Genomic DNA, 27547 nt, shown 5'->3' on the forward strand with positions numbered 1-27547 from the left:
CAAGAATGCACAATCAGACAAGCTACTGATGTTTTATATTTTATAATGCCACCCCCTTCCCAATATTTATTTTTTCCACCAGCACCAAAAATAAATCTGCTTTGTAATCAGCAGAGCAAGAGACTTGTGTCCCACATTTCGTCAGTGACGGGTTATTAATTAAGGTCATGGGGATTAGTGAATAAGTGGAAGATGATGCAGCTTGAGGACAACCAACAGTTGTAGATGAGTTTACCCATTTCTGGAGCTCTCTCGGCCTTGTGGGATATTCAGAATTTCCCTGCTTGAAATGTGACAAATTTTAGTGATTTCCAAATTACAAAGTATCATCTCCTGTGACACAGCTGCACTCTGACCAAGCATTCTTGGATGCTCTCATTTCCCAAGCTTCCCTTACTCTGAGGCTAATAAATGTATTTCATGATCTGGGTCATTATTTAATACAAAACCTCCGTCAACCTCTGTCAATCACTCTGATATTTAGTTAAAATGAGTGCTGTCTGTCACTGTCTTTAATCAGTTGATACAGTGAATGACTGTATGGTCATTCTGTATAAATTAGCAACAATGTCATTTGTAAAGTCCAGTCTTAGGCACATTAGTATGTTAGCCCCAAAAAAGGGTTTTAAGCCAGATATTTTAGATCTTTTGCTTTAGTATGTCAGTAGGAAATATCAGTTTTTGGAAATATCACATTTCCAAACATGCATTTTGCCATTAATTTTAATGATAATCTAGTGATATTGTTGAATGCACAAGCAGTCTGATAACAGACTGCCCAAGACTAAGACTTTTGCACAGTAGTGTATGTATAAAATACGTATAATTAGATTAAGTATATTTAAACAAGTGTAATTAAATTATTTTGTGATGAGAAACCGATTACTCCCTCATTACCTTTTGTAGGCTGTATTTATGACAAATAACTGCACATATACATATATTCTGACAATATATATATTCGTGGATAAACAGAAACATTTTAGTGAATAATAATGTGGTTATGAGCCAACACAAATCAAAATAAAAAAAAATAAACAAATAAAACTCAAGTAAAATGTACGCAAGTACATTTTTAAAAGCAAAACAAAACAAACAAATAAAACAATTCAAGAATGAAAACAAAACTAAAGTACATTTTAAGCTTAACAAAACAAAATAAACAAATAACAAAAAAGGTATACTTTTTATGCAAAATATATATATATTTTAATTTATATATTTTTTTGTTTATAAAACAAATACTAAAACGGTTTAGAAATTGTACAAATCGCATTTTGACATTTTTGTGGATTTTATACATTCGTGGAACACTTTTATAGTTAATGTGATTAATGTGAACTAACTTGATATAATTATAAAAAAGTAACTTGACACTATTTGTTTAAAAGCCAACACAAAAATTCCTTATGCAATCACATTCATACAACTTGGTGGTTGAAAGTTCCCAAGTTGTTTTTTGGACTGCTAGGTCTTGCAAGAAAATTCATTTAATAATAATAATAATAATCTTTTAATAATAATGAGTATTATAATCAAGAGCAAATTAAATGGTCTAAGTGGTTATTATAGCAATAAAATGTGACATAAAATGGTCTTTCAAATCAATTGCTGTATCCTTTTCTTCCTACACAGCTGAATGAAAGTCTGTGGTTAGCACAGATTATTTGCAAGGGAAAGTAGCTCTTTTCTATTACCTAGGATTTGTTTAGTCTCACTGGTGAGCAGGATTGACCAGTGATGAGATTAAAGGGATAGTTCAGCCAAAAATGAAAATGTGATGTTTATCTGCTTACCCCCAGGGCATGCAAGATGCAGGTGACTTTGTTTCTTCAGTAGAACAGTAACAGAGATTTTTAAAACAAACCGTTGCAGTCTGTCAGTCATAATGCAAGTGGGTGGGAATCACGGCTAAAGCATACAAAAAAAACAAAACAAAAAAAACATACACAAACAAAACCAAATTAAACCCTGCGGCTTCTGACAATATATTGATGTGTAAAGACACAAAACCATCGGCCTGTGCAAGAAACTGAACAGTATTTATATAGGATTTTTTAATTTTTTAAACAGTTTCCAATGCTGTTGTATGCATGCCCTATTAACTATAATAAATATTTAATATTTTGAATAAGAAAAAAATTACTGAGTGTACCTATATGCAAATTTTTATTATATACATATGATAAACACATAAAAACTTTAACATAAATTAGACATGCCTCAACAAATTGCATTATGCTAATAAATGTTCACATTGTGAATATAATGCCAGTGTTTTCTATTTTATAGACATTTGCCAGGGTCCTACATCTAAACCTATAGCAGAATAAAGTAGGAACTCGGTCTCAATTGCCTCCATCAGTCACTTATCTGTCATACTGTATCTTCTTTGGCCTGGGTAGTGTGATAAAACCCAGAGCAGGTCTGGGTTAAGTCTTCTTAAAACTGCCTAACCAGAGACAAAACAAACAGCCTTCACATCTGTCACTGTGTTAGCAACAGTCTGTACTTGACATGTTTCATGTTGCAGTTTTTTTATTGTTGATGTTATACTTTCTGCTAAATGTTTTGTGTTCACAAACACTAGTATACAGAATTTTTCTCAATGTTTTGGTGATTCTTATCTACAAATCAGAGTTTCAGAATTCATAGTTCTTTGCTGCATAAATGGCCAGGAAATTTCTTTGTATGTACTGATTTTTATCAGTTACTAGAAACCAGATATTCAAACACAAGCAGGCTAATGTGTTTGCATAAGCTCTGTCTACAGCTGCTGTCCCCTCACTGTCTTTGGGCTACATGAATCCAATCATTTGCGTCAACATCCAGGAATCATGTTACTGACACTGTGAAAGCTTGTAAAGCATGGAGAGCCAGTTCGGTGGGGTTCAAACATTCCTGACCGCCATGGCAAAACTCTGATCCTTGCATGTATGCTGTGAATTTCTACAGTCAAGCCCCTGTGGGAGGACCCAAAATTAGCAATGGACTGTAAAAGGTTACAAGAGCTTTGGGAACACTATCCATTTGGAGTCCTGCCCCTTGTCTGCATTTGTTTGCTTTAGTCAAAAAATGTTGAGACACTAAAAACAAGATCATCATACACCTGTACTTCTGCTTTAAAAGTAAAGCAGCATACACATTATGTCACAACTGACATAAAGTCACATTGCGTTATATATAGTAACATAATCAGATATGAAGTGACAATTATGGGAAATAAAGTTTGCAACTCACATAGTCACTTTTTGTAAGATATTAAATGAGAACATGTATAAAATTGTACGAAATAAGAGTTTCAATTGCAAGATATTAAGTCAGAATGCAAGATAAAAAAAAAATGCCACAATTGTCAGATATTAAGTTTTGAGCATATTTAGCATTGTGAGATATAAATTCACAATTGCAAGCACTAAAGTTGCAATTGAGATATTAAGTGGCATTTTGAGATACGTTGCAATTGTGAGATATAGTCACATATAAATATAAAGTCGTTATTACGAGAAATAAAGTTGCAACTGAGTGATATATAGACATTGTGAGATATAAAGTCATAACTTTGAAAAATATTGCTGAGATCTAAATAAAAAAAAAAATCAAGAAATAAACTTGCAAATGCGAGATATCAAGTCACAATTACGAAAAAAAAAAAAAAAAAATAGAGGTGCAATTGCGAAAGGTAAAAGTCTGGTTGAGCCAGTGTTGCAGAAATGTTGTTACATGTAACCTCTGACCTATTGTTTCTACTAAAGGTGGCTTCTAACACACAGCATATAGGCCATTTCTTCATGTATTTTACAGCTAAAATGAGAAGCGGGACCAACAGTGACCTAATAGCTTAAATCTGCGCGTTTGCTGATGAAAAGCACTTGGCACGCAGTTCGGTTTGTGGGAGGCTTACTGTAAGAAAGCAGGAAAAGCCAAACTCTCCCTGTGAGAGTTGTTTTTCATACGCCTGTGCGCTATGCCTGTGCTGCCGGGCCAGTTCAGACCTACCTCATGGCAGGCTGGTTAGCATTCCTGTCTCATTCTGAAATTACGTCTCCACTCCTACAGAGATCCTCCAGAAGCCTGCTCTAAAAGCACTCATGTCTGTCATTTACAGTACAACACACCCTGCTTGTGCATTCCACATCACTTTTTGGGAATTTGTATATTTATTCCAAAATAATAACTATATAACTATAACAAATTTCATACTTAATGTGTATTTTATTTGTTAACTGATCTATTTATGATCAAAGCAATTACAAACCTGATTGCTTACTAAAAAGCCCTAACAGATCATGTTCTCAAGTCATTTCAACGTTTAATGTGACCTGATATAAAGTGGTGATATCTAAGTGAGATGTTAGTAGTTTTAACATCAATAGCTTTATTTATTCATTCAGATGGATTTACGGATGCAGAACTGCAAGTACAAGAAGCAGGTTTTATCACATCAACAGTGTAATAGTTCAATCATAGCGTAATGCAGGCACTGACTTCTTTCAAGAGACTTAAAAAAAAAAGTTATTCAGACACTTATCATATTTTGGAATAGTTGTTTGCCTCTTCAGAGGAAGCACTCCGATATAGGTTTTCTTACATTTAAATATACATGTTTTGGACACAAACTGCCCCAATTCCCAAAACACCCGAATGCCATGCATGCATCTTGTTGCATTTTCATAATGGGTTGTTTATTGAAGCAATTTGTTGTCTGTTGCTGGCCAACAAGTGGAAATAATCTCATGATCTGACATTAGCATAATTCTCAAACCACTTTCCTGAGGATAAAAGCTCCATTTAGTGTTATTTTCAGATTTCAGCAGAAAAAGACTACCACTTACAAGTACTTGATGGTTAATAATAGAGACACTGAAAGCTAAGGTGTGCAACATCTTTCATTAAGATTCCTTCTTTGAGAGGATCTTGCATTAAAGCACTGAATCTACGTTTTTTAATAAGATCCCACCTTGAGCTTCACTAATGACGGTCCACAGGTGTACAGAAACACATGAGTGCGATGTGACGTTCAGACCAAAGGAGTGCAGATAAGAATGACAGTGTGGGTTGTGACTTGAAAGCCACTTTCAATGATGCTGACAGCTAGTAAGAGAGACGATGATGTGGTCTGTCCGAGCTCATTAAAGGTAAAGGGTAACCGAAGCTATTAAAATGTCTATATATGGTTTTCCATATGAGGTTTGCCTGTTAGTCATTATCAGATCAGAATGGCGTTAATAGAGCTAAGGAAATATTCATTGTGACGAGTGGGGCCGAGAGCCGTGGGAACCGGAGCGAGGCCGGTGGAGTGATTGGAGATGAGCAACACCTGCTCGACCCAGCGGTCTTGAGTCCTACGGAGGAGATGGAAGGATATAAAACTAAAGCGACGACAGTGAAGGGCGAGAGAGGACCAGGTCTGGGTTTTAGTTGCGTTTGCTTTTTATTTGTGCGCAGCAGTCGGCCGTGAGGGGCTGATGTGCTGTTTTGTATTTATTTTGATTATTAAAGTTTCAGTTGATTGTCCGCCGGTTCCCTCCTCCTTCGTCCCGATGATTAAGGAGTTTTTATCGTTACATTCATATTTTTGTTTTGACTGATCTTTTTTTCTCTTATTTCATATAAATGACAATATAAGTATAACAAATAAACTACCAAACTTTTTGAAAATGATTGAAAATTATTATTTTTTGAAAATTATTACTTTTGTTCAGCAAGGATGCATTTAATTGATCAAAGGTTGCAGTAGATATAAAGACATTTATAATGTTACAAACATTTTTACATAATGTTTTTACATTTCCACAAAACTATTAAGCAGCATAAACTTTTAACACTGATGATAATAAGAAATTATGTTGAAAGAACTGAAAATCCAGCTTTGCAATCACAGAAATAACTTGGGAAGTTGTGGCCTAGTGGTTAGAGAGTTTGACTCCAAACCCTAGGGTTGTTGGTTCGAATCTCAGGCCGTCAATACCACGACTGAGGTGTCCTTGAGCAAGGCACTGAACCCCCAACTGCTCCCCGGGCGCCGCAGCATAAATGGCTGCCCACTGCTCCGGGTGTGTGTTCACGGTGTGTGTGTGTGTTCACTGCTCTGTGTGTGTGCATTTCGGATGGGTTAAATTCAGAGCACAAATTCTGAGTATGGGTCACCATACTTAGCTGAATGTCACGTCACTTTCACCTTTGTTTTCAAATATATTAAAATGATCAAATTGTTACAATTCAAATTGTAATAACAAAGCAAAAATCGTATTGACCCTAAACTATTTTTATAAATTATTTATAAACCAGATTATTATTTTTATTACCTAAGATGATCAGATACGCCATTGAACAACCATAGACAAGGAAACTAGTCTATTATTAAAGTTTGGAAAATGAACTAGAAGCATGTATTGAAATCGTCCAGTTCTCACAATGTTGACCAACAGTGTGTATTTATATAACACATAACGTTTAACTCATCTGAAGCAAGCATTTAACCTACGTTTGTCCATTGCAAAATGCACTCAGTAGTTGCTATGAGAGGAACAACAATTACACAAGCTATATTGCTGTGTTGCAAATTGAGAATATATTAGCAATAAGTAAAAAAACAAAAAAACAACTTTGTGATGTCTGAACAATCTGGCCCATTCATGCAGCACATGCCATGCCTGCAGCACGGGGATTTAGACGATCAGCTGAGTGCAGCTTCCACTACAATACAACATTGTTCTCAAACCAAAACGAAACGTTGCTTGTTTGCCTTCAAACTCTGTTGTGCAGCTTATCAGAGAAGCACAGCTCCAAATCTCCCTCCGAGCTTGGGAACTCAAATCAGTGTGTGTCCATTTCCTACTGCCCACTGTCAAACAAGCACTGCACTTGCCCAAAAGCTTTCTGAAATGCTGGTTTGTTGCTGTTGCATGTGTAAAATAACTTTGAACATGAGCTGAGGCAAGAAAGAGAGCAGAACAGGAAAAGGAAGAGATCTTGCACAATTTGAGAATAAACCTGACAGAAAAATATACTCAATACTCTCTTTAAAAGAGAGTGTAAAACTGTCAAATTGTCTGTGAAATGTCTTTGGAGTGGACCCTTATGTCAAACTTCAAAATGTGTATTTTTTTTACACAAATTATATGACAAAATATCAAAGCAAGTTGAATCTACTTTTAAAGCAAGACAAGCACAGGCACAGACGTTTAAATTCTAACAAATATACTGTTGATAAAGAAGAAAGACACTTTATATATAGTTATGAGAAATGTCACTTGATCTGATATTTTGTATCTAATGCCATCACATATATTGCGATTAAAACCGTGTGATTTTAAACTCCACATACTCTCTCGTGCCTGTTGGATGTGGAACCTGTAAAGCATCACAGCATCAAACTGAATGGGACTGAAGGCACTTCCTTTTCGACACTTATCTTCTTTTCCTCATCACCGAGATGCATGCATGTGAAACAAACCACGGCCAACGTTCTTTCAGACATGGAAATCTGTGTGCTTTGATAAGACTTGCTGCCCGTACCTGAATAAGATATGTTTCTTGTTATCTTCGAACATGTAATTCATCTTGTTCTTGTTACCCTGACAACAGCAATATCAACCAAGTAAGCTATAGTCACATCTTTTTTGTACTGAAGACAAATATGAAATAAAAAAGATAATATATAAAAAATGTAAGTCATGTTCCGTCTTCATATCTAAGATTGCCTTTCAGAATAATTCTCTGGAAATGCAAGTCCTGACCTTTAATGGGTGCAAATATAATGTTTAAAAAAATACTACTATATGAATTATTGCATTTATTTAATCCACATAAATTCAGCCATTAATCCAATATTCAGTGCAACATCCTTGAAAAATCTTTGAAATATGCAAATTCATATTTTTATTTATGTTGACATAATTTGTGCTACTTCCTATTTCGGCGGAGACTGGAATTTATTATTTTTTTTTTCAGTATTCACTGATGAATAAAAAAGCATTTATTTGAAACTTGTTTAATAACAATGTAAATGTCACTGCCACTTTAGAAAAATTTTATAAATAAAAATATTAATTTCTTCCCAAAAAAAATATACCGCCAAAAGGTAGTGTATATGAGATGAATAAAAATGTGAATAATAGATATTCATTTATTTTTCACATTTTTATTTATCTCATATATACATACATGCTGCAAACCTTCAAAACTTGCTATCTAATGTTCCAACAGAAGCGTTTTCACCTCTTTTTCCATGCCTTGCTTGCCTACACATACAAAATACAACTAATTATGTCTAAAACCCTCCCAGCACTGCTCACCTGCTGATTATATTGTGAAAGCTGTGGTCACAAACAATATAAAATATAACACGTTTGCATTCACGCATATGCTTTTTACTTATTGCCCCAGTAGTTTTGTGCACACACTGCTTTCTGGTACATAACAGCTCAACCTTTTTATTTTCTTTTAATAGATCAGTGGTTTTTGGCTTGCCACTGGAAGGCCTGAAACCACAATAAATCACCCTGATAATCATCGACTTTTTTACTTACTACGCCCTGGGAGAGATACATACTTCTCACTTTTGCAGTTCACTCATTCAAAACAACTGATGCCTGTGGCTATGTAAACTAAATGGATTAGAAAGCATGTAGCGAACATGAATTATGCTTACTTACCTATATAGAGAGAGGAGTCCTTCTTCCGCACATGATCGTCTATGTAAGACACACCTAGGGGCTGAACAGGTGTGGCACCAATACCCAGCAGCATCTGGGCTCCAATCAGAAGCAGGTACATCATGTTGGTGTTGGCTTTACTGCCACACGGTTCATCAGCTTTCGAGGTGTTGGAGCACACGTCTCGCCCCTGATCCTTGCTCCACGAGTCTGTGATTGTGTACTGACTGGTGAGGAATTCCGGTAACGCAGACAGCAGTGCTCCCAAAGCCATGACAATGCCTCCACAGCCAATTAACCGAGGGCGGTGGGCTTTAGCACCAAAATAACTAACGAAGAGAATGAAGACCAGGTTGCCGATCTCAAAGCTGCTGGCGATGACGCCCACATCAGCGCTCTGAAGATTGAAGCGCCGCTCCAGCGTGGTCAGCACGCTCACCTAAGAGATAAACATAGCAGAAGAATTACTGTAATGGAAATTTAAAATAGTTGTAGGTACAATATCACCATTTCACATTTGAAACCGGATGACTGTTATATTCAGCACAGGTTAGTGTTCAGGCAGAGTGATGTCAAAATTCTGTAAAATTTTGTAAAAAACAAACAAACAAAAAACTGGTGAAACAATAATTATGCGAAATATAATTACAATTTAAAATAATTGTTTTATATTTGTATTTGTTTTAAAAAATATATATATATATTTTTCCCCTGGTGGCAAAGCTTCCTAAAATCATTCTAATATGCTGATTTGGAGCTCCAGAAACATTTATTATTTTTATCAATCGACAGTTGTGCTGATATATATTTTTGTGTAACATTGTAGGCCTAAATGTCTTTATTCTCACTTTTGATAAATGTAATGTATCCTTTCTAAATAAAATAAAATAATTAATTTCTTAAAAACAGACAAACTAAAATATTGACTAATATTATATATAGCTCTATTTTTGTCATCATACAGAAAGTCAAATCCGACTCTAAACAATAAAATACCAAATCTTATCTAACCTGAGATTTATCTTGGAGAGGTAATGTGTGACAATAAAGATCAGCAGAAAAGTTCACAGAGAGGAACTGTCTTGTCTTTTGCTACTATTTACCCAAGACGAGAAAATAGGATAGATTCAGTTATGGATCAAGGAAATGGGCATGTCCGATTAAAGTAATCAAATCCCCAATCACACCAAACACATCTATTCTAAACCCATGTCAAAGAAGAGAACTAATGACCCAGAAAAATTAATCGTTTTGATAAATCCTTTCAATTTGTGAAAACATCAGCATGCAACTCGTCACACAGTCATTATCGAGACTTACGACAAAAATAGCTGGTGAAAGTGAAAAAATGCCACCAGGCAGCCTTGATGAACAATCACGGGATTTTAATGAAGCAGCTTTGAGCTGGAGCAACACAAATATGGCATGGCTGTAAAAACAGCATGTTATTGAGGACACGCTCTTTACTATAATCCTATTTCTCTAGAACAGGCCTCTCTCAGATGCTGCATAGTGATCTTTGCAAATCTCTCCATGCTACATTACAGAACAGACTGGTTCATTTTGATTTGATAAACAATATAATATGCATGAATTCTCTCGATTAGCTACATACACAGTTCTGTGGAATACTTGATTCTGATTGGTCAATCGTGGCATCAAGCAACAATTTGTTTACACAGAAAATATTTTGTATAATGGCCAATAAATTCATCATTTTGCAAGGAATGATAACAATGCTTTCTCTTTTCATATAAACAGATGTTAGAATAGATGTCATCATTTTGAGGGTGTGTATAGACAGATAGATTTACCGCTAAAGTGAATATCATATGTCCATATAGCATCAACAGTACATGCACTTGATGACTGTTTTTACCACTCGTGAATCATGGTGATTCTAGCATCAGCTGAACTTCTGAATATTACTTGTCAATGGATGGATTGATATAATTGTTCAATGAGAAAAACACTATTTCTTTTACTGATTCATCTGTATACTGTGCAGAGGAAGATTATTCCTAAACAGTTCAAATGCATGTTGTGAGTAATAAGTTTATTGTGAGCTTTAAACAGAGCAGTGATGTTGCTGTTACATTATAACTGTCTGATAACCCAGTTTGCTTTAACTCAATTTCCTTTGGTTGGCTTGTTGCAATTTAATTGGAAAGTACCTTGGACAGTCTGGCAAACTGCTCTGTTCTGTGCAGAACTGTTGACTGTGGCACATTTGCAGTCTGCTAGAAGCCCGACTTAAAAGTGTGTTGTGTTTCAGTTAGTAATATGAAATATGCAAAACACTTCTCACTCCCTCGCTGTTAAACTATTGCTATATGGCTTTGATAAACTGCAAGAAACACAGTACGGTTCATGTATATACTGGCAACACAATTTGAATATCAAAGCGACTCGGTCAATGTCTATAATCATTCTTTACACTTTCTATCAAAAAGGTGTCTGTGTTCATGTGAGTGTGTGCCTAAATTCATGAATTCATCAAAATCTATAAATAATAAGAGATTATATCTTACCAACAACATTTCCACTGTGCCAGTAGAGTACTATTTTAAAGGGGTCATATGATGCTTTTTTTTTTTTAAAACTGATCATTATTTTGTGTATTTGGTGTAAAAAAGTAATATTTTGAGGTGCTTTAATGTTCAAAAAACACATAATTTTTCAAATACTGTACATTATTGAAGGCTCTCTCAAATGCTTCGTTTTCTATTAAGTCCCTCCTTCTGACAAGCGCAGTCTGCTCTGATTGGCTAACTGACCCAGTGCATTGTGATTGGCCGAACACCACAAGCACTCGTGAGAAATGTAGCACACTTTTTTCAATAATCGCAAGCTTCATAAATGTAAAAGACAGTTAATAATGTCCTTAGTTTTAACATCAGTTCAAGCCCAAAAGGGGAACATAGTTGCGTGACAGACACAGTGATGAAGCTTGTACGTGTTTGCAATACACAAGCCACGGACGGTTAAGACAGCTGACTCCACTGTGTGACCCTGTCTGCCTCTATCTCTCTCGCACGTGCGCTCAAACACACATACGACATGCAAAACTCATTTAAACTGGCAATAGCAAACACTTCAACTAATAACAAAACATACTTACAGTAGCTGATTCAGAAGCGCCAGATTGTCATAGCAAAGTCAGAATGACCTCCTCTCCTAGGTTCACGAAACGGTCATTCATAAAATGTGTTGCTGTTCTGTTGTAATTGATCTTAAAGATTCCCAAATGCATCTACTTTCAGCAGGCCAAATAAAGTGCTTTTGCTTAGATACACACAGCATCTCCCTGACATGACTGCTTCAACACTAACTGCAGTTACTGAAACCACACTTTCTTTCATTCTTAGCTTGAACATTTGGGTGGAATTACGCAAATATTTCAACATAGTGACGTAGACATGTAGGGGCATGTTTGAGTGTGGGCACCATTTTGGGGAGGGGGGGGGGTGTGCCGAATCTTGGTTTTGAGACTTTAGTCTTTGCTTTACTTCAGGGTCGTATCTATATATGAAAACTTGAAATCGCATCATATGACCCTTTTAAGATCTGGCCTAAAATATCCTTTTTTTTTAAATATAAGATCTGTGGATAACAGAAGCTCAAGATATTTTTTTATGTTTTATTCTAGGAGTTAAAAAGCTCAGGCCTGGGGCTAAACATAGGAAATTGACACAATGCAAAGAAATAAGAATGACGTCTCATACAGGACAATGATTCAGTCTGTGGAATAAAGTCTGTGGTTAACACAAGTTCAATATATTGTCACATTTTATTTTTATGATATATACGGTATTGTATCAGTGACACTGCCTTGTTATGTTTTTAAAGCTGTTACTTGTCTTGAAAAAGGCAGTTGCTTACAAATAGCTAAGTAAGCAATAAGGTACAAGCGGCTGTGCTGTATGAATAAGGCTGCTTCACCTCGTGCCTAACAACACCCTTCATCCGTGACTAATTCACAATATAGCATCCCTCGAGTACTTTACTGCTCTTATAAAATTCAAGATAAAGGGCAAAATACCCGTTTGAAATTTTGTCTCATATTTACATCAAATAGTTAAGAAATATGACACAAGAAGTAGGCCAAGTGTAATATCACACAAGAGCAAGTGTGATACTCATCTTACACAACAGTTCATTAAGAAGTTAATATTGTGTTATTTTAGACACAATGTTATCTATTTTGCAAAATTTTGACAACCAAAATATAAAGCCAAATCAGAACTGTTCATCCCCGAGCAACACACAGTGGCATTTCATTTCTTAATCCACGTTTTGAATGAATTTGGTGAACCATTTGGTGTATTGTACCATTGGCCATAGTCGTAGTGGCTTTAAAGTGGTGCTGCACAGACCGTTCAGTGTATGACATCAAAGTATCGTGAGAGCGATTCAAAAGCACAAGTAGCCGTAACCTCTCTAAGCTCTCACGGTTCTTTGATGTCACACACCGATGAGTCTGATGGTGATGATCCACCTCAAGTCGAACAAGTCTAATGATTCAGTGAACCATTCATAAAGAACCATTTACTTCACTCCTGAGTTATTCAGTCATTTTAAAGTTATAGTTCACCCAACCAAAAATGACAATTCTGTCATTTACTCGCATGGTCCAAAAGAGTATATGTAATAAATTGTATCAAAAAAATATTTCTTGCTGAACCTACTTTTTGTAATCTCTGTTTGATGCTTTACACAACGATGACTTAAAATGATCTTCTCAGAGTAATTTCTCCAAATTTGATTAATTAATCACCATATCATGTAATAAATTAGATTTAAAAAATGTATCGCTTACCAGCCCTAACTGATATGCACATTTCTTTGAGTAAATGTGTGTGCTTGAGATCTATTCACATGGACTCTGCTCAATTGCCAAGCCCAGAGACATGTGCCTGCCTAGTTCTGTATGGAAGCATGACGGAAGAACGGGACTGGTCACATTCCCAGTCTCCCTCCACTTTCTGCCTACCTCAGAGTCTCTGCCAAGCCGCTGAAACCTGTTGACTGAATAGCTGGGTCTCTCCGAATACATCATTGCCAGTGGCACAGCGATAGGTTACAGAGACTACCACCTTAGTGCCAAGACACATTCAACATGCCAGTAGAATAAAGTAATGGCAAATATCTGTTAACTCCACCTTGACGTTACTCACACCCATTGCCCTCTAATCCCTCAGCATTAAAACAACATTATTAGAAAGACAATGAATAACTGAAAAGTGAGAAAAAAAATTTATATCATGCTATTGTTGAGTCAAGCTGAAATTTCATAATAGGCAGGCAATGACAAATTCCTGAGTGCAGCACAACAAGTCTGTATCATTCAAGAGTGTAATGGTTTCTAGAACAAGTGCGCTATCAGGCATGCTCCTGAAATCCGTGTTTGATTTCCAACATGACTGAGACTCGGCATTGCCTTATCAGTATGACAGGAAACAAAAAAAAACAAAACAAAAAAACAATAGTACTTACACTTTCCATAGTTTCAACAAAAAGAGGGTGGACCAGTAGAAAACAGTAATGATATTTCACAAAGTAATTCCTTTGGGTACTGTGCAAATCTCTTTTATTGATTTTAAACAAGTGTTATGTAGTAATAATGTTCTTTCAAGCAATTTACGGTAGTAGACTGTACCAGAGGGAGAATCAAAACAATTTGTTTAAGAAATATTGTTTAAAAGAATAATATTCAATTTAATAATAAATAAATGACTGGCTGTTCCCATTTGTAACCGCATCCATCACAACATTTCAAAAGACAATGTGACAGTAAGATAAATGAAAGATGTAATTTACGGTATCAGCCCATTTTTTGCGGACAGGCCGAAATGGATTTTGAATCTTGCACCATAAAATAAATAAATAAATAAACTCCTAAAGAAATGAACTTTACTTTTGAAAAATATCTTTAAAATCATATGCATGCATTGTGAGATTACATGACCTGATGAATATCAGTAGTCTCTGTAACTCTTGTATTCAACAAATAAGTTAGACACGGGTAACTGTGAATAGCACATTTCTACAATAGTGTACTGAGAATGTGCATGCCACTACATTCACTGGCCTAGGTGATACTATAAATTCAGTGAGATTCGTTTTCGAAATAAAAAATTGCATTTTTAAAGTTGCAATGAAACTGAAATAGTAGATTTTTTCTTCTGTATACTATTATGTATATCTGAGTGTAACAGACTATCGAAAAAGAAAAATGTGGAGTGGGGACGTGGATCTATGCATCAGTTATTGATGGGATTTTGAAATTTGGCCTCTGCACTCAAAAGTGGACACAGATGAATAGAAAGTTGCAGAGATTATGTAATTTTTGTAGTCCAACACCCTGAAACAAATTAGCATTTCATTTTAGTATTTCTGGTTCTATCATCCTTAAGTCATCATTTCAAATGCTTGATATAAGATCTTTGGTTAACAGAAGCTTAATATATACAGTGGGGATCGAAAGTTTGGACACCCTTTGCAGGTTCTGTGAAAATGCGAGTAATTTTCAAAAAATAAGAGAGATCATACTAAATTCATGTTATATTTTATTTAGTACTGTCCTGAGTAAGATATTGTACATAAAAGATATTAACATTTAGTCCACAAGACAAAATAAATGCTGAAATTATTAAAATAACCCCACTCAAAAGTTTGGGAACCCTTGGTTCTTAGTACTGTGTTCTGTTACCTGATGATCCTCGACTGTCTTTCTGTTTAGTGATGGTTGTGCATGAGTCCCTTGTTTGTTCTGAACAGTTAAACTGAGCAGTGTTCTTCAGAAAAATCTTTAAAGTCCTGCAGATTCTTCAGTTTTCCAGCATCTTTGCATATTTGAACCCTTTCCAGCAGTGACTTTATGATTTTGAGATGCATCTTATCACACTGAGGACTATTGAGGGACTCAAACAAAACTATTTAAAAAGGTTCAAACATTCATTGATGCTCCAGAAGGAAACAAGATGCATTAAGAACTGGGGGGTGAAAACTTTTGAACACGATGAAGATGGCCAAATTTGTCTTATTTTGTTGAAATATATATTTTTTCCATTTAGTTCTGCCCTTCCTAAGCAACAGAAGATACTTGTATGTTTCCCAGTACACAAATTAAGTACAATTTACCTTGATCTTCAAATTCCAAAAGTTTTCACCCCCCAGCTCTTAATGCATCTTGTTTCCTTCTGGAGCATCAATGAATGTTTGAACCTTTTTAAATAGTATTGTTTGAGTCCCTCAAATGTCCTCAGTCTGAAAAGATGTATCTCAAAATCATAAAGTCACTGCAGGAAAGGGTTCAAATATGTAAAGATGCTGGAAAACTGAAGAATCTTCAGGACCTTAAAGATTTTTCTGAAGAACGCTGCTCAGTTTAACTGTTCAGAACAAACAAAGGACTCATGCACAACCATCACAAAACAGAAAGACAGCCATGGATCAGCAGGTAACAGAACACAGTACTAAGAACCAAGGGTTCCCAAACTTTTGAGTGGGGTTATTTTAATAATTTCAGCAATTCTTTTGTCTTGTGGACTAAATGTTAATATCTTTTATGTACAATATCTTACTCAGGACAGTACTAAATAAAAAATAACATGCATTTAGTATGAACTCTCTTATTTTTTGAAAATTACTCATATTTTCACAGATTCTGCAAGGGGTGCCCAAACTTTCGATCCCCACTGTATATATATTTTTATGTTTTATTCTAGGAGTTAAAAAGCTCAGGCCTGGGGCTAAACATAGGAAACTGACACAATGCAAAGAAATAAGAATGACGTCTCAAACAGGCCAATGATTCAGTCTGTGAAATAAAGTCTGTGGTTAACACAACCTCAATATAGTTTCACATTTTATTTTTATGATATATACGGTATTGTATCAGTAACACTGCCTTGTTATGTTTTTAAAGCTGTTACTTGTCTTGAAAAAGGCAGTTGCTTACAAGTGGCTAAGTAAGCAATAAGGTACAAGAGGCTGTGCTGTATGAATAAGGCTGCTTCACCTCATCCCTAACAACACCCTTCATCCGTGACTAATTTACAATATAGCATGCCTCGAGTACTTTACTGCTTTTATACTGCTTTTATTCCTGCCGGGATACATGTCCGACTCTCTAGCCATAAGGCCATGAGGTCCCACCGAGTAAATAGTAAAACTGTTTGCACTACAAACCAGTGTGTTCGTAATTGAGATAATACATTAAAATAACATGATAAGACACACTAATCTGTAATATCAAGCAGCAAAACTAGCTATTATTTGTACAGCTGAAAATAACTGGAAGCGAGTGATCCCGGAAGCCTTGCACATTCAGTTTACAAACGGCCACACCCGCTCTTACGGGAAAAATAAGGTGGATATGAGATTTTCACACACAAACATCTGCTTATCTCTCAGTATGAGAAAGCATCTGTTTCCCGTCTTTTAGTTTAAAACAGACTGATTCACAGCACAGTACACGTTTGTAAGCGTCATTACAATATAAACTGATGGACATACTGTACCATACCTGAAACAGAAAACTAATAAATACAGTAATATTCACTCTGCACTTCAGAAACTGTGGACTTCCACACAAATACATGTACATAAACATATTTCCCGCATGAGATGAGTTTCTTTGACGGGGAGGGGTGTGGCCTCTACTTTAAATGTCAACAACGCAACATAACGCCAGAAGGGATCACTCATAATTCATTACATGAATAATAAACAGTTCATTTTGCTAAAATACTGTAGATAATAATACATGGGTGGTTGCACAGTGATACACAGAACCATAAGGTGAAAAATTCATGATGAATTAAACACAGCTGTTGACCAATCAGAATCAAGGACTGGAACTAACCATTTTATAAATGGGAATACAGAGGTTGTCAGGGATATTACACATCAGCACGCCGAACAGGAAAACCCATGTACTCACTATAGTCCACTTTTCACTGATTTGTTGTGTTTATAAAGCAACTCATGCAAAATATTTGAATTCGAGAATCATAAACTTTTGTTGACCACAGAGCTTATTTTATGTAATAGTGCAAAAGCCAATAGTAAAATTCTTTACCTTTACTGGCTTTTTGTCAAGGGAACCAGGGTGATACCAAGTTACAGGTGGACAAACAAAACTATCATCACTGAAGCACTAGCTTGTGCATGTCACTAGCGAGAAATACAACACTGTAAAGTCCGGGAAAGGTAAAAATGATGGCATATGACGTATGCATGGATGAATCCTTCACTGTAAGATTTTTACTGTTGCATTTAGAAAATGGAAAGGGTGAATTTTCATTTCTGGCCTTCTACAAAGACTACAATGTTTTACATCACTCATAAACTGACCTTTTGAGACTGCAGCATTTGAAGCTCAGCCTTATATTACTTATTTGCTTTTATCTAATTGACACAGGTAAAATCTCACATGAGCAATAAGGCGATCATTAATACATGTCATACAGCCATCTACATGTTTCTGCTTAGTTCTGCATTTAAATACAAGCGAATTGAGCAGGCACAAAGTAAAGAGTTGAGGTTAGATGAACCATATTTGTTCGGTGATGTCACGTGACACGTCTGCCAAATGAAATTTGCATACACTGCCCCTGCATTTTTGCATCACATTCAGTGTACTCAAAGGGGTCATGAACTATTTACACGTATAAAAACATCATAAATGGTCATAAAAACATCCTGTAAGTTTCAGAACTCAAAACTTTCTTGTTAGTCTAAAATCAGCTTATACTGAAGCCACTCTGCTGAAACAACAGGCTGTGGAATGGGCCACTCTATGTAGTAACAGTGTTACTAAACCGCAGAAGAAGATGAACGCCTGCTTCGACATCTCTGCAGCATCCACATATGAAAGCTGTAGACTGTCAAACATACACAACTGTCAGCAAATCATAGCAGTGGGTGTTTACTCCCGAGTCTACAATCCTTTACACCTATTTTCCGATGAGGGGGTTCAAAACAGGACATAAATAGCGCATTACTTCTAAATTATGATATTTTTTATGTAAAAATCTTGATAATATTATAAGTGGACTTCAGAGAACAGTATAAAATAATAAAAAGGCAGTTTATGGCCCTTTAAATATATGCATATTGAAAGCTACTGTAAACAAAGATGTGCACAAGTTGTGTGTGCTTACAGAGATTAAATAAAGACACTGGCTCTTTTAGCTCATCGGGGAAGTCCAGACTGCCTAGAGTCAAGCTCAGGGCTGAGGCTAAACATAGGAAACTGACACAATGCCCAGGAATGAGTATGATGTCTGAAGCAAGCCACTGAGTCAGTCTGTGAAGTAGGGTGGAGAGACTCCTTCTCCAAATGGACAATTACAGCTGCTTCTGGGAAAATCTAATTTTAAAAATGTAAACGCTACATGGCCTGTGTGCTGCTAAAATATATTATATTTTTAGCCTTGAACAAATAAAAGTGGGTTTGAACATAACATTGTCGTGTGAGAATACTGATATTGTGATCTGTGTATAAATAACCCAATGACCTAGGCATTAAACAAGCACTCTGAGTATACACACTTCTACCATTTCACACAAATGTTTTCTTAATAAGACATATTTGGAAATAGTATGAAGCATTTCGATGGTGTGCTTGTCAATGGAAACCAACCCCAGGGAGGATAAAGTTTAGTTTAACGCTGTATCTATCTGTCAAAATAAATCTGGGCAATCTCTACATCTTCCAGTCCCACATTTTCTTTTTTTATGACAAAGTTGTGTTGATTTGGTTTCCGAACATCAGAATTTCCATAAGCTGGAACCAAATCCAGTCCACAACAAGTGTACCCCTCTGAGACTGTTCCCATGATGTATTGTGGCTTTCTGGAACAGAGCAAATGATTGTTTCCTTCCCAAATATGGTCTGAGCACACACAGACATCAGAGACGTCCCAAGGGTATGGAGGACATGGCTGGACAAATCTCTTCCTTATCAAAGATGCTATATAGAGTAGTATTCAACTCTATAAAAAAGATGAAGGCTTTTATATTCTGGCTTCCTGTAATACTAAAGAGGAATAGTTCTCATATATCTAAAACAGATTGTTTTATTGTTTGACCGGATTCTGTTATCTTCATCCATAATTTTAATATATATATATATATATATATATATATATATATATATATATATATATATATATATATATATATATATATTTTTTTTTTTTTTTTTTTTTTTTTTGTCAAACAGAAGCACAGGCTAGTTATTTAATGAAATTACATATAAATTTAAACTTCCTTATTTTTTCATATAGTAACATTTTTACAAAAGCAATAATTTGCTGTGCTGCATTGTAAATTGCATTGTCTACATTCAAAATATTGAATGAATGAATGAATACTGAAATATTGAATGACAAAAACTAGAATTGACAATCTTACATGTTTGCTAAAATAAGGATAAGACTTTGACATGCTCTCTTTGTGTAAACATTAAAGAGGTTATCATCAAAAATATCTCTCAGATATATAAAATATATTGTTCTTGTCCTGGATTTTTAGTAGCATACATTATATATTTTTCCTGCATAGCAACACTTGTTTTGTTAGGAAATAATAAAACATTTTTAATACTTTTCGTTATGCTGTATTTTTTTTTATATAAAAACAACCTGTGAGCTACTGTATGCCTATTATGAATTGTCTACATAATTTGAGGAACTATATATATATATATATATATATATATATATATATATATATATATATATATATATATATATATATATATATAGTACAGACCAAAAGTTTGGACACACCTCATTCAAAGATGACTATGAAAATTGTAGATTCACACTGAAGGCATCAAAACTATGAATTAACACATGTGGAATTATATATGGAATTATATACATAACGAAAAAGTGTGAAACAACTGAAAATATGTCATATTCTAGGTTCTTCAAAGTAGCCACCTTTTGCTTTGATTACTGCTTTGCTCACTCTTGGCATTCTCTTGATGAGCTTCAAGAGGTGGTCACCTGAAATGGTCTTCCAACAGTCTTGAAGGAGTTTCCCGAGAGATGCTTAGCACTTGTTGGCCCTTTTGCCTTCTGTCTGCGGTCCAGCTCACCCCTAAACCATCTCGATTGGGTTCAGGTCCGGTGACTGCGGAGGCCAGGCTGGCGCAGCACCCCATCATGTGTATGTGTGTGAAGGGAACATGAAACCCTTAATATTAAAGACATAATATAATAAAATCGAATATATCTCTTAGATATCTAAAATTTTTCCTCTTGTCCCGTATTCTGCATCCTTATTTTTCTTTCTGTCTGTCGCTGGAGCAGGTCTCTCTCATAAGTGACCTGGTGCGAGAAATGTAAAACCAGGAGTGGATCTCGAGAAGAGGGATTACAGAACGTTCTGAACGGGGAGGGGAAATCTCTGTTGCTCCGTTCCACTTATACGCGGTTCCCGACTAGCTTAAATCCGTTCAGTAGCCTACTGGTCACTCACAAAGCTCCATGCTGTTGGCTTTTAATGAAACTATTTTCGTTGGTGTTGGAGGAATATCCAAACGAACATTTGTCTGAAGTACGTTTTCTATATTAATTACATTTTAATATAACTGCTGAATAAAACACGTTCAAATAACACACCCTCGCTATATCGCCGAATTAGACTACAGTAATGCTGATGAAGAGTCCAACGGTACTTTTGCTCGTGTTATATTGATGATGATATAAAATGACTGATGTACGATTATCTGTCATAGACATGTAGCTTAGCTACTGACCCACAGCTTACTTATTTCTCAGAGCCTGACAGCTATAATCTCTTCTTATCTGCAGAGTCTGTTTAGGCAGCTGCTTCATTGCATGCACACTCGTTGATGTTCCCTTCTTTTCACTTATATTCATCTTCTTTGTTCTTAGGGCATGGCATGTTATAGAGTGAATGATTGAGAATCATTATATGATTATGTCACTCACATCCGTGTCACGTTTCTTGCCATGCACTACGTTGCACTCGTGCAGGAAGGTTGAAAAAGAATAGGCTAGCGCAAACCAAATGAGCCAAACCTCGAGGCAAATAAGTTCAGGAAGGTCTATAAAAACAGACAGTGATTTCCAGAGCCTTAAGTGTAAAACTATTCCGAAACAAAAAGAAAAGCATCGCTTTACTTACCAAGTATGCGCCCACTGTGCCCTGCGCCAACATCAGAGCACATTCCGCCACTAAAAATATCTTAATATTTGAGAAACATGAGGGCTTTTTCTTCATATCATCCTGCGCTGGGTCCTCGGGGCTTCTCTGCTTTTTCACCTGCATCCTGAGCAATCCAACAGCCTAGAAACGCAGATATAAACTATTGTAAACGGAGAATAAACGCTATATCAAGCGTGTCTTTATGTCTCTAGCACTGACTGTTGTTGACTGTTGTTGACAGTCAGATTCCGCGCTGTGTGACAGCTTGTAGACTTTTCATTGAAACTCCGCCGATGAATGAAGCCGAACTAAACTCTTCTCCTGTGCACTCTATCGCAAAAAAGGCGGATAAAACGTCGCTGGTTTTTACTCCAAACATCTTTCTTTCCCTCTGAGACTGTCCAAGTTCCTGTCGTGTTAGTGTTTGCTCGTATCCCGTCACCATCGCTCTTGTCCGCAGGCTTGATTCTCCGCCGCGGTCAGTAGGACTGATATGTGAGCGCTTCTACTAGAAAGCTGTCTTGTACAGTAGCGACACGTACATTATCTCGGTAGAGGCGCTGTGCGGAAGGCATCGTAAGCTGAATGCTTTACCGACTACTGTATTCAAAATAATTTAAATATACAAAAATAAACTTTAAGATAATTAAATATTTTCTCAGTAGGTTTCTGGGTGTAACGTTATTCGGTTCGTTTCACGCAAAACAACACTGACTCCCATAGCATGTAGAAATGCGTCTGAAAAAAAAAAAAAAACAAGATTGTAATATGTTTTTGATTCCTAAATATTTTTTTGTTAATGCACGACCGTTTAAGCATATTATCTTTCAAACGTTTTTTTATATTTTTAAAAGAAATCTCTTATGCTCTTATCAAAATGCATTCAGCAGAAGCAGTAATACAGTGACATATTAATACAATTTAAAATACCCTAAATGTTTTCTATTTGAAATATATTTTAAAATGTAATTTATTCTTATGAAGGCGAAGATTAATTTTCAGCAGCTATACAGTGATCTTCACATAATCCTTCAAAACGAATACCCCACTGATTTCTTTTTATCAATGGTTAAATTATTATTTACATTTTTTTTTGGTGATTTTTTAAAATTTATATAAATATATAAATATTATATATATATGGGTGGGCAGGTTATTTGTGAGGCTCCAGGCTTAACTTGGGAAGAGAAGCACTCTCTGGGCTGGATGTGGAAACAGGAACGGGAGGGACAGAGGAGGGAGGAAAGGGGGCAGGTTGGTATACAAACAAAAGTCTCTTTACACTTTTCATTTACCCAGCTATATAGACAGCTCACCCTCAGCGATCCTCAGCACTGTCGCTCTCTCTGGCGATGGCTCATCTGTCGCTAATTAAGAGACAACGAGGAGTCGAGGACAGGTACAGGAACGAACAAATGAGGGCACATGAAAGAGAAACTGGGTCACGGGGAGCACATGAGGAGCAAAACACAACAACGACAGTTCAATCCTGACCGCACCCTTGTATTTTTTTATGCTGAATTTTTATCAGACAGAATTTAAAGACGATTCATCATAAAGATGAATTTTTCCACTGCGTTTTATGGCTTGGCACGGTACGTTACGGCTTAACCCGGCACGGTTTGCATTTCCACTGCAGTTTAGTATCGCTTTAGAATGGGCGGGATTATTCACATGTCATTATAGTAGCGATGTCTCTACTGCCGCGACTCCTAGAAAAAACATCTCGGTTACGTATGTAGCCCTCATTCCCTAAAGTTATGTCAGTGACTGACGGATTGGGATCTCGCTAGAGCGATGAATCGCCTTCGAGTGTTAACAAAACAAACCAATGAATGCTGGCGTGCAAGATTTGCATGGCGCACCCTGCCCCGCAGCGCGGGTATATGAGGAGATTGCGAGCAGTCGCACATTCAGTTTTTCACTGAGGAGCGCCTTGGCTGTACAGCAGTGGTACAGCAACTGTGGCAATGGAACATAACGTCTCCGTTCCCTCCTTCAGGGAACGAGGGTTACATACGTCACCGAGACGTTCTCTTCAGTCAGTCACGTTCAACATTATGTCAGTGACTGACGAATTGGGATCCGTATGGAAAGCGCCACTATTGCTGACCCCCTTCAGTGCCCTGCGAAAGCCAGCAAGTCCCTCCACTCCAGTTGAGGTGGAAGATAGGACAGGGCTTAGTCGGAGGAACCGGCCACTGCTGTTCTGTACAGTGGGAATTGGATAACACTGGGAAAGCAAACCAAAGTAGGGGAACACTACGGAACCACATCCTGCGCATAGGAGGTAACATGTGGAAATTACACATACCCGCCTGGGGTGAGATCACTATGCAGCAGAAACAGCGGAGAAATCTCTGCCAGGAAAAGACACAAGTTTACAGTGAGGGAAGGCGTACCGTGGAAGAATACACATGTGGGATCACCCGAAGGGGGAATCACTACACGCGGCTACCTAGCCCAGCATATGGGCTGACCTTGGGCATACAAACGAGTGCTAGACCTGGCATCTGGCGCTCCGCCATACCTGACTGCCGAGGGTGCGGGAGGAACTTCAACAGGTTATGCCAAGTGGGAAACTGAACTGAGTAGCACTTAAGAGTACGTATCCAGTCCGTAGAGGGGAATGGCGCAGCAAGCGTGATTGACACCGAGCCGGTCCAGCATTACCGGCCATCTGAGGTGAGTACACGAGAGGACACAGGCTCTACACAGAGATAGAGAATCGCGCAAACATGTAAGGTGTCTCCCAGCCAGCAGCTCTACAAATGTCTGCTATTGAGGCGCCCTGTGCCAACATCCAGGAGGAAGACACAGCTCTTGTAGAGTGTGCTCTCACTCCAAGGGGGCACAGTAAGCAATGGGCCAGATATGCTGAGACTATAGCCTCCACTATACAGTGGGCAAGTCTTTGTTTGGAGACAGCCTTTCCCTTCTGCTTTCCTCCTAAGCAGACAAAAAACTGGTCTGAGGTCCTGAAGCTCTGCGTGTGGTTCACGTAAATGAGCAAGGCGCAAACGGGACATAGCAGAGTGACTTAAGCTTTATTCAAAATAAACCCCACATATTAAGAAATAATTATATAACTACATTAGTTTGATCAGTCGTAGCCTTAAATTAAACCTAGGTGAGCAGCCATTATCTCACTAAGCCAAGAGAACTGTAAACAAGCAAAACATCACAATTATATGCATTTAGCAGAGTTTCATAGAACACTGTCAACAGTCAAGTCACTCACGACCCGCCCACTCTGTGCTCGTAATGCACACAGAAGGCGCTAAAGGCGAGATAGTGACAATCTCTAGTGACACACACAAGTCCTGGCTTCAATCAATCGTCAGGATGCTCCCAATGGCCAGCGGGGAAACCGGAACCATAGATCCGAGCTGCGTGCATGTCCAAGATCCGTATCTATGGCCACTCATTCGTGAATGATAAGAATTACCACTTCCCTCAATATGAATGAATAGAGCTTGTTGATTAATCTCGTAGAGCTCTCACAGCCAGGAGTCAATCACGAAAGTTGCCACTGCATTGAGTCGTACCTCAAATTATTCGGCACCAAGACAGTCAAGCTTATCTCTCCACCGTATTTATCACGGTCCCGGCTTCAGAATGAATGCATGGCAATCTTTTTTTATTCAGTGGATTTACCAATCATGTTGTATTGCTCGCTCATCAGTAACACTGAACACACTTGCAAAAGAGACTTGCAGATACACATGCAAACCTAGTAGACATTAACCCACCCTCACCTGTTACAAGAACATTGAAGCGCCCAGGAGGAGCTGAAGCGTGACCACAGAATGGGAAGCTGCAGCACGCCATAATCAAAGCAGCAGCACTGGCAACCCCTACTGACGTGCCATGACACCAACAGTCTACCGTCAAAAAAGCTGTCTTGATGACACTCTGCTCAGGAAGCTGAAAAGCTCTGCTCCGAAGTGAAAAGCTGAATGTGCGACTGCTCGCGCTCTCCTTATATACCCGCTCGAAGGCGATTCGTCTCCCAAGCGAGATCCCAATTTGTCAGTCACTGATGTAATGTTGAATGTGACTGTATGAAATTTAACTTTTTCATTCTGCGTCGCCCCGTCAAGCTCTCACTGGATCCGCTCCTCTGCTATCAAAGAAAAGAACGACTGTCCGCAACAGACAACAAAACTTTTTGGTTGTTAAAAAAAGGTGCGCTCATTCAAAAAAGTTACAAAAATCTAGCAGGTCTGTTGTGTTTGTGTTGCAAGTTCAGTGATGAAGGTAGTGACGATTCTCTCTGGCCAATCCATGATCAGCAGAGTTTACACAACACGTTTTGGTAATGGTACGGTTGGAACCTCAACTATGGTGGTACTAAAATAAGTACAAGGTACCAGATACTGTACACAGTGGAAAGTCCCCCAAAAGTGAACTGTACCATTCCGTATCATGCAGTGGAAAACTCCCATTAGACTATCATTCCAAGCTGATTGTTGAATCACTGGCAAGTGTGATCATTTCATATTATATTAATGCAGCAGATATGCCTCAAAAATAGGTTTTTGAACTAATGTTCTTTCTTTTTTTGAGATCCATCTGGAGAACAGCTACTAGTTCAACGACTTTGAACAACAGAATGGCGGCTGTGGTTACAGAATGAACACACTTTTCTGGTCAGAGTTTTGAGGAAGAAGAGTGTGAAATTCTGACTCATGCTCGCCACACTCACACACTACACTGAGAGCTGCTGCACACACTACACTGCTGTGTTTGGTTACAAAAGCAAACAGTTTATAGCATGAAGTCATGAAGACCTGTTTTCTTTCGCTAACTTTTCTGATGATTTAACATGCATAGGTGTGTTGTTTAGAGAAAATCAATGGTATAAGTAGATAAATAGGAATAGTTGGTGAAAACTGAAAATATAAAATAAAAGCTAATTCAAAATATTCAATTCATGTTAGTGTACAAGCCTGAATGGTGGAACTGCATATAATTAGACTAAATACATGGGTGTCACTAGGCCATTTAAAAAAAAAAATTATACTGAAAATTGTGTATGTGTTTGTATGTGTTTTGATCAGGAAGACCTTTTATTTGTCTTGTAATCAAAATGTTATACCCATAACTTAAGCAAAACACTGGAATACCGCAATAGGTTTAGTATAGAATCCTAACTTATTAGTTATTAAACATTATTTAATTAACATTTTTTAATTTATTATTTTTTTATGTTATACCCTCATTGGGGGCTGAGCCCCCTAAAATAAAAATCCTAGAATCGCGCCTGACTTAATATAAATATAGATTGCTGTCACTCTATAGAGATGTTATTCATAGGTTTTTGAAAACATTGACAGAGATTTTGCATCTTTGTAACATCTTTATATGGATAAAAAAGCAAAAACTGAGTGAAATTATTTTCATTGAGTGAAAAGAAAAATAGTACATGCACATTATTTGCCCATTTAGTAGAGCAATATTGGTATTATAAAAAAGACAGATTGTATTCACATTGAGCAGAACAGTGGGGGTAAAATCCAAAGGGGGAATCAATGCTTGGCATTGATTGTAGTGATGACTTCAATTGCCTTAAACAGTACTCGACTCTTATGGAACATATGTTTCCCACGAGGTCAATATTTCAGCACTACTGTAAATGGAGCAATAGAGGTGAAACTAAATCTAATTTTAATGATCTAATCTGATGCTACCGT

General features: G+C 37.1%; 1 protein-coding gene and 1 long non-coding RNA gene across 2 annotated transcripts in view; one reads left to right on the top strand and one right to left on the bottom strand.

Moving 5' to 3' along the window:
* The window catches only part of LOC127934403 (solute carrier organic anion transporter family member 3A1), a 45005-nt gene extending 22627 nt beyond the window's left edge, over positions 1–22378 (bottom strand). Inside the window, exons 1-2 of the mRNA XM_052531775.1 lie at positions 21831–22378; positions 8661–9099 (exon numbers count right to left, since the gene is read on the bottom strand). Coding sequence (XP_052387735.1) covers positions 8661–9099; positions 21831–21974 — 583 coding nt within the window. The 5' untranslated portion in view covers positions 21975–22378. The remainder of the gene's footprint in view (positions 1–8660; positions 9100–21830) is intronic.
* LOC127934410 (uncharacterized) lies at positions 12147–16285 on the top strand. The gene is made up of 2 exons (XR_008147759.1): positions 12147–14269; positions 15737–16285. It is a non-coding gene; the product is annotated as an uncharacterized LOC127934410 (long non-coding RNA).
* Positions 22379–27547: the final 5169 nt, after the last annotated feature.

The sequence above is a fragment of the Carassius gibelio genome, chromosome A18 (assembly GCF_023724105.1).
Source record: "Carassius gibelio isolate Cgi1373 ecotype wild population from Czech Republic chromosome A18, carGib1.2-hapl.c, whole genome shotgun sequence".
In the NCBI taxonomy this organism is placed as follows: domain Eukaryota; kingdom Metazoa; phylum Chordata; class Actinopteri; order Cypriniformes; family Cyprinidae; genus Carassius; species Carassius gibelio.